This window comes from Gnatocerus cornutus, chromosome 2 (assembly GCF_029298725.1).
Source record: "Gnatocerus cornutus isolate USDA-ARS CGAHR chromosome 2, icGnaCorn1.1, whole genome shotgun sequence".
NCBI lineage: Eukaryota > Metazoa > Arthropoda > Insecta > Coleoptera > Tenebrionidae > Gnatocerus > Gnatocerus cornutus.
Window position 1 is genome coordinate 18,700,288 of NC_142234.1, and position 16,149 is coordinate 18,716,436.

The window sequence follows — 16,149 nt, forward strand, 5'->3', positions numbered from 1 at the left end:
AAATTAAATTAATATTAAATTTCGTTAACATAAAGATTATAAAATTTTCATATTCGTATTTTGATTTCTTATCTTTCTGATTACTTGCAACATTTTTCCAAAAGTAAAACCACAAATAAAAATTATAATTTCATTCATTTTCATCTTTAATTTGTTTCTTTCGATATAAGATTTTCCCGAGCTTATAGCCATCCTGGAAATGCTAAGCCCGATCTGCGAACATTCGATTCATTCCGATGAATTATTTACAACGAAAACGATTATTTGTGGCTCAGACTAATTATTGTGGTTTCGAAAAACGTAGACGGCAGTTTCATCCATTTTTTATCTTCAGACTTGGTAAAATGGAGAATGTTTCATTTTTTGATTGGATTGCTGTCTGCTATGCGACTGTTTTTGTATAAATAATTAATTCAATTCTTGGAGCAACAGAGGAGATATCCGATTTATGTGGCGTACATTCTGTTGGTCGATATAATCAGACTGTTGTGCGATTGTTTCGGATTATTAGACTAATCAGGAAAGATAATATTTACCCCAAAACTGAGCATTTTCATTAAAATAGTTTGAAAATACTGCACATGTGGATCATTTTCACGCTATACATAAAACCACATTTATTTTCTCATCATTTCCATAAATATATTTTCATTTGGATATTGCAATTTGTAATTGCTAATTAACAGCTATTAGTATTTTATGGTTATAATAAAATTTTCCGTTGCACATAAAATATACAAATGTAAATATTTGTCGGAAACATGAATTAAAATGCCGTCTGATACGTTCAAAAATTTATTTTTTTTAATTAATATAGATCATCAGTCATGCATTAAACCTAGTTCATTACGAATATAAATTAATTGTTTAATCAGCCTTGATTGAACAATAAATAACTACATGAATACGTAAAATTAAGCATCTGTACATAGATCTCTAATTACATGTAAAATTATTGTACAGTAACAACTCTAATTGCTATTATATAGAATTTATTGCCTTGTACAATACTGCAGCTGATGTCATTTATGTTACCTATTTTAAATTCGACTATAAAATTAAATTTAAATTAAAAAATAAAGTTCTTAAATGACTATTGCGTAAAAAACATAACAAATGGCAGTACGATACTGGAATAAAATGTACGTTACAAATACAGCGTTATCACATTCTAATTCAACATAATTATAATTAGCTCAAATTATAAAATGTCTAACTCAATTTGGAATGACTTGACAACTATTTTTGATGAAAATAGAGCGATCTCATCGTAGTAATTCTTAACCAAAAGCAACGCCAAACTCAAAGAAACTCCATGCGTCAAAACGTCGTCACTTTTCCTAATTTTAACCCCAGCAGCTTCCGCTGTTTGCGTGCACTAAGTTTAGATAAGAGGTTTCTGGTTCCTTCAAGTATCTCTCGTTCGTCATCGTCCTCTTCCAAATCTGGATCTTGACAGGATACGAAGCCGCTCTCAGGGCGCGAGATCGAAGGCGGTTCCAACAGTTCAAACCATCGTTCCACTTTCGCCGTGGCGCTGAGCTAAATTCAGAAATTTAATTTTTGAAATGTGTGTTTTTTGATGGAGTTGCCTTGTTGCCTGCTGCTTACTAAAAACTCCTCTTTTAAATAAATGGAAGCCGGCGAGGGACAGGGTGAATAAATTACCGAGAATTGCAAAACAAAATTTATTTAAATACATTAAAAATAACATTGGGCTATTCTCTAACAACGAATGCCTTAGTAAAAGAGATTCGAATATTTACATCCGTCAATACTGACTCAACTCGGGCAGAGTTATATTACATTTAGATTTTATGAATAAATAGAGTGAGAGTTATATTATGACAGGGAGTTGGCCTAACCCGAATTTTATTTTCATGGAATTTGTTTACTTCTGTCGGTGAGAAATCGCAAGTGTTCGTTGCTTTAAGATCATAGAAAAGACAGGAGAAAACAAAAACAAGAAAGTTATGTAAAGAGTAACTAGAGCAAAGTGTCAACAGAAACTTCAACTTAAGTTGACACCCCACAGCAACTGCCACAAGCGCTCATTTCTAAAAACTGTCTACAAAGAACAAAGAGTCTGCCAGTAACATTACTGCTTCTGTTTTCCCTAACAATGAATTCTGCAGACCGCTTATCAGGATTAATACCCCAACATAAACAGTCCTAAATTTAGTTGGAAACCACAATCTGCTAGCGATTTTGGACGTGTTTTATAAACAAAACCGACGAAAAACAAAACAAAATGCTATAATTAATTCTTAAGTTAACGATCGCGAAGTCCACTATCAGATATGTGTTGTAACAGTTTATTTACACAACCACACGTTATTTCGTAGTATGTCTAGCCCACATGGTGCGCTGTACTTGTGACATCAACTCACTTCTATTGGGTACCTTTTCACTCGTGGACCTGGTGATTGGAGGACCGTTAAGAGTCCTTAAATCGTCACTAACCCTCAAAGAGTCATTAAGTCTCAAATTTGCCATCATATTACTGGTTTCTTCGGCACCAGAAGCCACCGGCACAATCACCCTCACTCTGCCGTCGTTGTCGGTGGTGGTCAAAGTCCCCATCTGAGACAAAGGTTTTATGAACTGACCGTCACGTCTATCCGGACTCGGCTGTCTCTGGTGCAAGTTCTGCTGGACCTGGAGATGATTCATCTGACCTTGCGAATACTGAAGCTGCGATTCGACAGTTCGTCCAGGACTCAGTCTCCTCTCCAACGTCGAACTACTCCCAGAGAAAGAGTGCCTCATTGTCATCGGTGACGACGCCATGTTCTTCTGAGGCGGCGTTTGCAACGTGTAGTTGTTATTAATCAGTGGCTGATTGTACAACCCCGACAAAAAAGGCAGAGTCTGGTAATTATAAGGGTACGACGGGGAGTTGTATCCACTCATATTCTGCAGCCTTTGGAAGAGTTGCGGATCAAAGTTGGCATCCATAGGTGGAGGATAAGAAAAGTTGAAGACCGTTCCGGCAGGATTGAAGTTAGTCCGGAGGGGCGAAGCTGGTAAACACGTTGTTACCGCTCTGTTCTCTATGAGACCTTGGGGATTCAGACCTAGAGTTTGGAATGCTGAACTGTTGTCCAGAGAGGTGGTGTCAGAGAGATGGTCCGAAACGTAGGTGTCGCCCGACCCCGGCTGTTGTTGCTACGCGCAAGAATTTTTTACTGGTGTGAAATTCAACGACATTCCCGAGTGAGCAGTTGCGGGTGTGGAATTTTACGAGGGGCTCCGAAAGAGCACCAGTTTCAAATGAAAGAAAAGAGGATTAAGAGATCAAAAGTTTTGTCAGGAGGAGGGAGATAAATCTGTTTAATTTTGCAGGATGAGTTCATTTATATCAAAATAGTTCGCCTTTGAACAAGTTAAGTGAAGTTGCGAGTTTCATCTAGAGAACAATTAAAGACAATGAAAATTCTAAAACTCAACTTGCGACAATTTCTTAAATTGGCTGCCGTCAAATGGGCGACTCGTTAAAGTTTAAGTAGTGTCCGTAAACTGCAAACAAAAAGAAGAGTCTTTGCTTTAAATGCACATTAACATAAAGCTCTCAATTTTATGCCCAACTTTTGAACTGAAAGGTTCAGATCTGGCGTCCGAGCTCCAGCTTTAGTACCGCAAATGAATGTTATTAAATAGTTTTCAAAGAACGGACTTAATTAACTTAAAATGCAAACTTAAGCGCTACAGGATAACTTTTGGGGGTAAAAAGCCGACGCTCAATAAACCGCCTCTATAAAATAAGATTAAAAAACATAAACTCTCTCGTCGCTCACTGACAAATTAAAATTTTCCTTTAATGCAAATGAGTGGTAATTCCATTCATTTTCACTTGATGCTCTTTATTTATGCACGGGGGCGTAAACTGCATGTTTTCAAAGTCAAAACTTCCAGCACGGCTCACGAGAATGACGCAACATCAATAACACCAAAAGTTAACACAACAACTCGTTATTACCTAACACTTAGTCGTGGTGAATATATCCAGAAGCATATGGTTATTATTATCCGATGGTTTTGCAAAGACCTGCACACAGAATGCAAACCACTCAGTTTGAGCGTGAGACGGCAGCGAAAAGCTGCAGCAAAAATAATCCAAGTCTGCATAATAGAAATCGAAGCACAATGCGCGGCCATGCTTTCACGTCAAATTCCTACTTGTACAACCCTACTCAATTAGAATCACGGCTTCAATTCCATGCAAACACTTTTCGAGGGGGTTTGGATGCCCTCTTAGTTTTCAAGGCAGCAAGCAGCAGGCAATTTATTGTCGGGGACAAAGGCACTTTACATGCTGGAGGCCTTACCTGGGGCATGGTCACGTGCGGCGGCGTCTGCTGCTGACTCGACTTCTCACCCCCTTGGAGATGCGCCACGAGGGCAGCGATGTGGTCCAGCAACTCCCGGTTGTGAACCAGGAGTTGGTGCGTCCTCGCCTGGGCCTCCAGTCTCGCGCTCTAAAAAAAAATCGGGGTGTTGTCTATTCGAACCACAAAAAACCCAATTGAATTCTCATTATCTACCTGCTCCGCCGCCAACTGCTCCCTCGCTAATTGCAGCTGCGCCATTGCCGCCTGCGTCTGCTGACTCTGCTGCTCCAATTGTTCCCGTAACAACTGGAGTTCGTGATGTGCCGACAGAGCGGTTCCCGGCGGCGGTAGCGAATTCCCGCTCCCGCTGCCGCTCGTCAGAACATCGCTGTGAGGAGAAGAGTACGTTTCAGCCGAAGTCTGAAAAACATCGTAAGTTGTTGTCGACAATCACCATTCTTGCTCACCAAAGGAGACTTCCGGTTGTTCGTCAAAGGTGGAGGCGGAAGAATGTCGAGTTGTTGGGGCTTGGCTTTTATTTCGATGAAGGAAGAGTCTCTGAAACTGGCGTCGTCTGGCGGTAAAGACATTTTATCGCTGGCACCTTCCGAGAGTAGATCTAGAGGAAAATAAATTAAGATCGTTGGGAATTATGTAAATATTTTTATGGGTTAAATTGCAGAGCACTTTATCAAATGTGCAAGAAGCGTAATAAAGTTATTGTGGGGGAACCTGTTTTATATTTAAGTGGTTTTATTTCGAAATTTTTCTTAAAATACTTCCGAAAGGACGGAAATAACTCGAGAACAACAGTGTGATGATTAGCGGCCTAGTTTCTTAAAACGCCAACATCAGGAAACGGCGAAAAAACCCGTCAATGCTTAGCTTTACAGTGTCCAAGATAAATAAAACGATCAGCGTAGTGACAGGATTAAAAGACATTTCCTGAGCTTCCGCGGGCAGTTTCTGTATATTTAAACACAACTGTATTTATTTAGACGAGTTAATTTTACAACAATGAAATCTAAATATATTTTTATAAGCCATAGCTGCTAATAATAAAAGGTTCCACCGAAAGTGAAACGAAGAGAAAGCGTTTAGCTCCCAAAGCTTTCAGAATTTTAAGCACCCTCTCCAGGATGAGTAATGATAATACCCAACCTGTATCTAATATAATGTGATAAGAATTATGATATATTAACCCGTAACCGCCACTTTTCCCCGATGTAGTTTATTTTGATGAAGCTTAAGTGAAATAAAATATTCCAACAACGGAAGTTTCAGAGCTTTGTGTTATTGAAAGCTACATCTTTCCGGCGTTTAACTTGGAACAGCCGAATAAAAAAGTAATATCGGAAAAATCGTGGTAATCCAATCCAATCAATCTACAGCGTTCACATTTGACGCTAGTTTTAGAAAACTTTCATTTCCATTATCTCGGAGAGTTAGAAAAACCCATTCGTTCTGGGAGGTGGTAATATATCACGGCGTTCTTCTCCTGAGCAATTCATTTGTTATCAAGTTGAAACGTTTTAGAGACACTAATGGATTCTCGAAATAAAAAACGTTAAAGATCAGTTCCGATAAGAAATTACGTCGAGATATCGAAGATTGAGCTCTTATGATTGTCAAACAAACGCCTCCATTGACGTCATTCCCGGCCCAAGAATAAACAGGGTGTTGCGGAATATGCGTTCAGGTTCGACGAGTTTATGGAAGCTCTTGCATTTTCTTTATCGAAACTAGGTCTCTTTTGATGTTGTATTTACAGTTAAGGAGTTGAAAAATTAAGTGAGCAGGGAAATTCATTTTCAGGAGGTGTAGGCTTTATTACACGCCCGTAAAATATCGCTGAAGTAACACTAATAAATCAAAGAGATCGCCGAAATAACACCAAACACCGCACTGCATAAATTTCACGTGATGTTTATTATCTCTTGTCGCAAACATAATAAAAATATTTTCCAACTGTACCCATCAACGTAATCACTCGTTGGTTATTGGAAATCCTGAATTAATTATTAGAAAAATAATTATAATGCAATTTATCTTCAGACTTCAAACTTTCTTAATTTAAAAATTATGGAAGTTGAACTACATGAAGTTGCTTCGGAGCTCATGTATCATTCCTTTATAACATCAAAACATCACAATAAATGTTGATCATTTATTCCGCCGAGTTTCGCTGATATCTAAAGCACTCGTGTTCAGGCACCTCCTCCAATAGTTATACAACTCGCGAATACTCGAATACAAGCATGGCTCATGAATCATCAAATTGTTGCAGGTATTTTCGTTCCCCTTGTATAAATATCATCAGAATTACAAGCGGTGCGTCGCACGCAATTTACTTTGAGAGTTTCAAGTTATTTAAAGCCTCAGCTAGCTATAAGTGTGTGTTTTTAATGATTTGCCGTGCTAATAATAGTGTAATTAATTATTCGGCGTCGATGGAAAGTCTTATCCTAACAAAACTACAGAATTACGAGCATCAAAGCGATTTTCAGGTACCCACCCGCCGTTCTAATTTCAGGACACTGTTGTGTGACCATAAACACTCGAAATAAACATCGTTTATTATGAAAGTGCATAAATTATTCAGAATTTAGTACAAACTTGATTCAGGCGCATCTTGCGGTTAAGAATAATTTTATCCTACTTGAACAACTTGGAGAGAAAATCTGCACTTTTTGGTTGCTGGTGATTATACTGTTTGATCATCTGCCAATACCACCTAAAGATGCATTGTTTTGAAGTACAACGTCATTATGTGTCGTTTTCAGTTTCGCAGGCGTTTTTCATTCTGAAAAGTTGGAACTGAGCCTGCCAGTTTCAACTTCACGACAGTGTAAAGAGGGGTTCAACTTGAACAGATAACACTAAATACTGGCGTAATCGCGTTCCTTAGCCGAGGGGGCCAACATCTGGAAGAGATTTATCGTTGATAACATTTAATTTTATTATCACAGAAAAAACGGATTTATGGTCACATATTATTTCCGTGTTAACACGCGTTATAAATTGGATTTTATCCAGAGAAACTAGTCTAAAATTTGCACCAGTTGTACAATTCTTGGCATTTTTGAATTTCTTATTCAATCAACACCCGGATAATAAAACCACTCAATTTATCATTAGCGATTTATACAGCTAGAATTGACTCGATGATGTGATTTACGCATGCATAAGTGAAAGAATTTTGTAGAGTAGAAAAATTTATTTTTACAAAAATTGTCTCTGGGCAGGCCACTAATTGTTTCCCCACAGCTTAATTGAATCGATATAACGAAGACACAACATCACGAAAAGCTCCGGAATAAGGTGTGAAAGAAGGAATCGCGGATAATGGATGAGTTATGATCGACGAAGTCTAATTAGCAGAGTTCTAATCCAGATTTGTTTCACTCGTCCTGCGTCTAATTAAAAAAGACACTTCGTGGAGAATTCAATTTCCTTGGCAATACTTAATAGTCACATTCTTGCAACTTTGGTCAGCATCAGAAAATCACCATATTGTTTCAGGCCTACGTATTTTAAGCGGGGAATAAAACTATTGTTGGCAGTACTTAACATCTGAAAACAAGTCGTAATTTCCATCCGTTTAGGATTTTTACAGGCCGTCGTAAAGACTCAATTTATTTTCATTTTCGTAATCTAAAGCGATTGCGGACTAAAGGGAACAACATAATTTTCGTTCTTTTGGCTAAACCCATGACTATTTGTCATTCATTATCTAGCTTGACAAGACAAGTGGGGCGGCGCTGGTAAAGGAATTCCGAGCATCTGAGGAGACGTTTCGGTGTAATTACCTCATATCACTTTTAAATAGTTCTTTGCGTAATTGACTGCTAATTTTAAGTTGACAAGTTTACATTTAGAGCAATTTCGCAAATGGGCGATGAACCCTGTTTCCAATTTCCAGGCAAAAATAGCGATGACAATGTTTCTATTGTTTAATTAAAGAGCGGAAAAAATGGCGAAAATAGAATTGGTAAATTCTTTGGCTTTTAGGTACACTTCTCCACTTTGAATTTGTTATTCTTCGAAATTTCTGTTCTTTGGTCAGATTTTTGATTTTTTTTCTCTAAGATTTCTTTATTTTTGTGTTATATTCATCTTATAGATATATAGAATTTCCATTTTTCCATATCCATCGCTTTTAGGACTCTAAACTTGGCAATTCGAAGCACACAAAATCCAAAAGCAAAAATATTTGTAGAATTTAGAACATGATCTGCAACGAAAGGCAAAAATCAAATAAGCGATTATGCAAAATATTAATTAATAATAAAGCCGAAACGTCTGTAATTAAATTTATTCCTTGGTAAAACTCCCTCAGATATTGCAAATGTTCGCAACTTACGATCCTGAGGAATGAGAGCTACAGAATTCGTCGCTCTAATAAATTAATCTTAGAACTGTCGTGAACACGATTTTGCTCCCAATAAACCAAATTCAATTAATATTTAATAAAACGAACCGAAGTCTCAATAAGGTTAACACAAAATGAGATTGATACTATGAAAATAAATTTCACGAGTTATGGAACAATAAAATTATCGATTTATTTATAAAATATTTAAGAGAATTGGAACGATGATTATAATATTCAAAGATAAGTCTCATAAATTGAAAGTAGAATGTAAGCAATGCGTGGTTCCAAATTCCGTGTCCTTTGTGTCTTAAATTTCTGAGAAGTTTTGGCAGGTCTCACGCCCATCAACTCATGTCCACACTTTCCGTTTCAGCAATTGGGTAATGATCTGTTATTACAAGTTTCTTTATTTGTTCGATCGTCGATTCCAAGAATCGGTCTTATGTGTTCTATCTAAACTGCAATAAATTTCTCAAAAGAACGTTGAGAGCTGGAGTAAACAAATCACCTACCTTGAAGCAAATCGATACAAGTTAACCGTCCTAGAATTTCCCTAAAAAGTGTGCTTAACTTTCACAAGCTGAATCCCAAGATTTTTATGCCACGTTCGGACTTTACAGCAGTGACAAAACGCCAACTGTTGCCAATTCTCGTAACAATAACGCAGAAGGCTACAATAATGAAAGAAAATTTGCTTATTCATTTTCCCTATCATATATAAACACGTTTTCCTTGTATATTGTGGAGCCATTTTCGCTCAACATTACGCCATTAAAAAATAAACGGCTCTTAATGTATGTTATCGGACATGAAGCAGTTGGATGAACGTGTTATGTCTTCAAACAAACACAATTACAATGAGATCTCCGGACTTTAAACCTTCTTTGATTAAATCGCTAGCACAACAATCAAAATCTTCAAAACCCGATTTGATTGGCGTTATTTACGTCTGATCCGAACGAAGAGAACTTTTTTTCAAGGTGTACACTTGAACTAATTTTAACTCAAACTATGACGGGCCATTTGTTAATTTAATTAAGCGCGACCTTTGCGACAAAAACATCACTTCCGTTCTTTGAAAAGTCGTGCGTTGGCAGAAATTAATCAATTTAGAGTTATGACAGCGCCGACGGAAACATTACGTACCTCTCTTCGGCTTATCATTCGTAATGTCACTCAAACGGTCGCTGAGCAAGTCTTGAGTAAGCGTATCTTGTTCATCCTGATCCTGAGCGTCGTTCTCAGGAGCGGTGATAGAGAGTTTATGGCACACTTCAAAAGCTTGACCTATCGTCCTCACCACCCGCATCGCCTGGCTCTGCAACAAAAAAAGTGTTAACACCAAGAAAAAACTGAGTAAAATCAAGCTGCGATGTTAATACCTCCAGGTCGGAGTCCTCGAAGCTTGGACTTCTATGTAAGATACCGTTACAGTAACTCGAACTTCTACGTAGTTCAGGTTCTTTCTTTTTGAGCGTGTGATTGTTGAAACTATATCCTGTGATTTCCGGCTCCCGAAAAGACAACTTCTTGCGGGGTCTCTCGAGAGCCAGGGCCGCCGTCTCTATCCCTTCACTAACCACACAAACTGTCGCCGGTCTTGATCTTTGAATCGCGGCTTCTTTTTCTTCTTCGTCGGAATCTTTCGTGATTTCAATTTTAATCGGGTAAGATCCCACAGAATTTTGCTTCTGCAGCGCGTTCTTCTTCGTGTGAGTGTTACTATACACGTGGTTCTTCTCTTTGGGACAGTGTTTAAATAAGTATTCGATAGCGTGCGATACCGGCTTCTTCTGGTGCTCACTTTCTATGTTCCTTGTCGCTTTCAACACATCCCCCAAGTTCATCAACTTGTTCCTCGCCTTGGTAAGCATATCCTGCTTTTTCTTCACCACCTCCGCGTCCGGCATCTCAAGACTAGAATGACGTGCTCTTACCATCTTCCCCTTCTTACTCATCTTTATCGAGCGACATCCTTGGAGTTGAACAACTCAACTCGCGAACCGGCAAACTCTTCATTTCCAAGAAAACGCAACACATTCACGGAGACGATGGTTCAGGTGGCCGGCAACTAACGGACTGATTAGAATGGAGTTGGCAAGTGGCGTCGCGACGCGCGGCCTCGCAAATATACACCTAGACCGCTGTACTTGATTTTCTGTGCTTATTTATATCTTTCAATCTATTGCACTTTACTCTAAATTAAAATCGACGTTTCGATATCTGTCGGTACCACCTCAAAATGGAGGGGAAATTTCATGACGTCGAGAAAAAAATCCATGTGACCTTCGGCAGATTTTATTCCAGGAAAAGTTTGTTGAATCTTGGCCACGAATAGCGGGCGATTAATTGAAGCCAAAATCGCCATTAATAAATTACGAGGTTCGATTAGAGAAATTGTACAATTAACATAAACTCCGCAAAATTTGCGTGGGAACAACAAACGGAGCGAAATTAATTATGAGGATTTGTTCTTTTATTGTTCTGTTCTGCGTAAGTTGTCCGTGACAGGTTCAAAACACCGACTCCGTTTATGTTAAGTTAAATCGCATCTTGGGGTAATTAATTGGCTGCACGCGAAATCCGTGGACAGTTGCAAAATAAATACAAATAAATTTATTTAGACCTGGGTCAAGGATTTTATGTAAACTAATGTTAAGAGTGTCGCTGCCAAAACCCCATGGGCCTGTGAAATTTTACAGTTTTTCACACGTCTAAAATTAAAGAAACATCCTGCAAGTAAAATAATCAGAATTTCATTAACTTCCTTAGGAAACATTGTTTTGTGCCGTGCAAGAAAAAAGGAACAATTTGTAAGCTGAGAATGATGTTCTTGATAATAATTTGCCAGTCATTTACGTAATCATTTTGATACAGTTATGGTCGTTAACGGAAATTGCAATGGGGTTTCAGAAAAAATTGAAAATTTGCAGAATGACGGCAGTATAACGATAAATCAACCTTTTGTCTTGTTTTTAGAAAACTGAGCACGAACTACTGAAAATTAGGTGCAAATATATTTCGCCGTTGTAAAAATATTCTTGAAATTCTTCATCCACGTTTACACAAAACTCGAGCTTAGTTGTGAACTTTCATTCGTTCCTACAAACTTTTTATTCCATTTACAACAAAACTTGGGGTCTGAAAATATTAAAGTTCGCTGGAAGTTTCCTAGATCTCGTGAAACTCATTTGAGGATGATTTTTAACATATTCGTAAAAAAATCTAAAGAGACGTAATAAAAAACGTGCAGAGCCGTCAGATTTAACAGTACTTTAAGCAAGAAGGAATGGCACAAATTCGCATTATCTTTATTGTCAAATCACATGCCAAAAGCTTAAATAAGAATCGCCCCGAAACTTCTAAACTAGCAACGTAAAATGCATTTTAGTCATGATTGGCCTGCAGGTGTGCCAATCCATAAGCCAACACAATGAGCAAATCTACTTTTAATTTATAACTTGGCACGGCTTCAGATTTATGATTTATCAAGATGTCTTAGAGCACACGAGAAGTAAATTGCAGATAAGCTTGCGTTGATGAAGCTCTTTTTTTGCTCTACAATCCAACATTTCCAACATTTCATAGCTGTAGCGCTAAAATTACCAAAATCACGAATTTTAGTGAAGAATATGTGAATCTTTTGCTTCTTCTTAAAAATAAAAATTTCTAAAATTTGTGTCTTTCGGTCTACAATTTTGCAATTTGGTGGAGTTAATGCACGGCTCAAAAATAGTAAGTTGTCCAAATGTCATAGCCGTAGCAATAAAATTGCCGAAGTTACAAATTTTAGTGAAGGATGTCGAAAATTTTTGGTTTGCCTTAAAAATGAAAATTTCTAAAATCTGTGTCTTTCACTATACAAGTTTGCAATTTGGTAGAGTTAATACACAACTCAGCAATAGTAACTTCCCCAAATTTCATAGCGATAGCAATAAAATTACCATAGTAACGAATTTTAGTGAAGGCAATCACAAATTTTTGCTTCGTCTTAAAAATAAAAATTTCAAAAATTGTTGTCTACAATTTTGCAATTTGGTAGAATTAATGTACTGCTCAAAAATAGTAAGTTGCCCAAATTTTATAGCGGTAGCAATAAAATTACCCAAATTACGCATTTTAGGGAAGGAACAAATTTCTAAAACTTGTGTCTTTCGCTGTAGAAGTTCCAAGAGGAGAGGATTGATAGTCGACATTTTTTACATTTTTTACAAATCGCCGGATTTGTCAGAGTACATCAATAAATTAGAAATATTATCAAAATTCTGCCAGCGTGAAGATAGCTACACGGGTTTTATAACAACATGATATAAATTTGTTTTTTTGGCTCGAGCTTTTAACACGAGTTTCAAATGTTGGCGTAAAACAACAATTTAACACTAATGCAGACACCGCAAATCCGAATTTCAGCTGAATCAGAAATTTATTCTAAACGGAATGAGATTTCTTGAGCCGCAGCAGAAGGTGTATTTTTATCCGGGCTCGCAGACGTGGTATCATTAAGAAAAGCTGTTTAAACGAAAGTTAAATCGGAAAAAATTTGAAATATTTTTAAATTTCAACCTTTAAAGGTCCTCTTATTCAATTACAGAGGATTTTTCTCGAGGATAAAGTTTATTTCAATTTAATTTAGGAGTAATATTTTATCATCCGAGAAGCGCTGACGCAATAACTCCGGATCTTATTATCTTATTTTTATTGTACTTTAAGAAAAGTGAATAGGGAGGTGGTGGCCCCGGATGTGGGCCAAGAAACAATCACATTACAGAGCAAAAAGTTCATTTAAAAGTTGGATAATTGAAGTGGAAGTTAGCACGGCTCTAAATAACGGAGCTGATGAATATCTGAGTAAAACTTTCTTTAATTAGTTTCTACTTCTGGTACAAACAAACGAAACGCTTCAGAACCTAGCACATGCATTGCAGTTTTTTTCAGAAAGTATTTTTCCATGGTACGTAAATCCGTCTTTTTGTTCACTCAGCGAATCGAATGCGATTCCATGATTTATCGTTGCAGAAAAAACTTGATAAATCACTCACGAATTACTTTGATCATTATTAATAAATCGTTAGATCGTTCTTCTCATTTTGTGGGAACGAACGTTCGTCTTGGTTTATTTGCAGGTTGTACAGCAAACACATGTTTGTCGTATTTAATACGGCCTGGAAAATGAAACACTTCTTTGTAACAGACTGGTTCAGCGATATTTATCGAGTTATTTGGAAAAAGACACGTAAATCACAGCATATGTTTCCGGGTGTGATGTAAATGTCCACTAATGTATTTGCTTCCTGTGTACAAACTCCAGAAATAGGTCTCAGGTCTTACCATAGTTCAAACTTCAAGTGTAGTTAACGTTAAACGCGATCATTATGGAACATTAAACTCAAAAGACCTGAAGAAATCCATCGATCAGAGGAGATAATTTCGTTAAGAACGTATCCGCTCGATAAAACACGAGTTTTCTTAACTCAAAATTCGGATGTGGCTTTGTAATTTAATTATTGATGTCAAAGAACGAGAATACATTAAATTTGCTGTGTTTATCTACATGAAAGAGCGGGCATTTTGATTAATCCCATCTGAAAGCTGCACAGGTGGCGCAATAACAACTAAATAATTAGACTCCAGTTGAAAGCACTGCTGGGGTTCTCCGAACCTCCAACTCGCAAAAAAAACATTGAAAAGTTCATTAGCTTTAATATAATTTAATAAGTTAGGAATTTTGGTGTTATCTCTAATAAAGATGGGAAAGTAACGCGGGATTTAAAGGGTCTCAGCCGGTATAAATCTCGCTGAAAGGTGGAGATAATTGCCAGAACGAGTGACTCGTAATTAAATCAACCTGGATGGGGTCGTAAAAACGGCGACGAATCATTCTTATCGCAACAATAAATTTAGCGGAAACAGAAGTCGGTGATAATTCAAAAATGATCGATCGAAATGGGGCAATCTTGATCTTTCAATTCGTACCAGCCACCGGAGTTATTGATTTCTTGAGAGTGCAAACATCAATGGTCAAAAATAGCAGTTTCCTTTAATTTATTTCTGAAATTGTGAGATTTAGTCCTGTAGTATTCGAACCAACAGATTTACAGAATTTGCTACAAAAGTTATTGATTGCGCCTTGAGAGCGCAAATATTTGGAGTTGTTCATGACCGCCACAGCTAAATTAGAATGACCCAATTATCAGCCTCTTATTTTTAATTCGGGTCGAAGTAAATTTCCCAGACGCTGTTGCAAATTAGTTTCAAAGCTGGCAGTCCTCAAATTAATTTAGAAAAGGAGCAACATTCCTGCAAACTCCACCTTTAGTCGAACACGACAATGCCCTTACCCGCCCGCATAACAAGGGTTGAAGGTAACAATTTCAATGGAGATTGTAAGATACGGCCTGGGGCGACTATCATCCGACGATATGAAAAAAGCACTTGAAGATATCTAGTTCGGTTCCCAAGATAACGGATAGGTCTATAAACTGAGCATTCTCGAAAGTTATCTTGCGTGTTCTTATAACTTTGTAAGCTACTAGAAAAAAGTTTTCGTATAATTTAATAGACTGACCGAAAACTCATTACAAAAGCGAAATCCTGTTTGATAAAGTAAAGTGTTTGAAGTCGACGTGTGCATAAGCTCGTTTATTTAGTTTAGAAAGTGCAGGATTATGTACCTCTATAAGTCTATACATAGTTTAATAAAAGGTTTTTGCATCGAACAAATTGTCGATTTTCTGCTAGATGTGCCCCGTAATTTCATAATTCCTTAAGGCTATGTAGATTTAGTGCATTGGGATCCGAAAGGATTTGAGTAAAGTCGGAACGAGCCTTGTTATTAGTCCCTGATGCAACTATGTAAGCACAAGCGGTAGACCTGTGCACTCAGCATATTAGAGCAAATTAACACTGTGCAAATGTTCAAACGAGTTTTGTATACAAGCAGGATATCTGAATTGACCATTGTGCATTGAGTTTGTTTGGATTTGTTATGTGATTCTAAACACAAGTTTCAATAGAAACGTTACAGTTACAATAAGTGAACTGTACTCCTACTCGATACGTTTGTGGGGTTTGTGGGAAATCACAATCATGGATCTTAACTTTCACTCTGATTTTTCACTTGTTCATAACAATAAATAATTGAGGATTACAAAACTGGGTGAGCTACAACAATATTTAGCATTCTCCCCAAATTTTAATTACAAAATTAAATAATACAATTTTGGATTTTGTTCTAATTTGCCAATAATCACAAAAATTACAAAAACTGTAAAAATTGAAGTTCCCTTGCATAACATAAGTCAATCTTAGAACGAATTATCCACCTCATCGAATTAACTAATTCCGCATTTTACGAATGTGTACGCATACAGCATCCACTTCAGAATAAATTTAGATCAAAATAAGAAACTGTACGCACGATGAACGCAATTTGAGACATGGCCA

At 37.3% G+C, this 16,149-nt stretch overlaps 1 protein-coding gene and 1 long non-coding RNA gene across 2 annotated transcripts; both read right to left on the reverse strand.

Moving 5' to 3' along the window:
- Positions 1–1,672: 1,672 nt before the first annotated feature.
- On the reverse strand, positions 1,673–10,780 carry LOC148179758 (capon-like protein). Its single transcript, XM_088031374.1, has 6 exons — positions 10,089–10,780; positions 9,853–10,024; positions 4,799–4,950; positions 4,545–4,751; positions 4,329–4,478; positions 1,673–3,168 (listed from the first exon to the last, which is right to left on the reverse strand). The coding sequence occupies exons 1-6, from the start codon at positions 10,662–10,664 to the stop codon at positions 2,335–2,337; spliced, it is 2,091 nt and encodes a 696-aa protein (XP_087887500.1). The 5' UTR covers positions 10,665–10,780; the 3' UTR covers positions 1,673–2,334.
- Positions 8,443–9,844, reverse strand: LOC148179759 (uncharacterized). The gene is made up of 2 exons (XR_015769701.1): positions 9,219–9,844; positions 8,443–9,164 (listed from the first exon to the last, which is right to left on the reverse strand). It is a non-coding gene; the product is annotated as an uncharacterized LOC148179759 (long non-coding RNA).
- Positions 10,781–16,149: the final 5,369 nt, after the last annotated feature.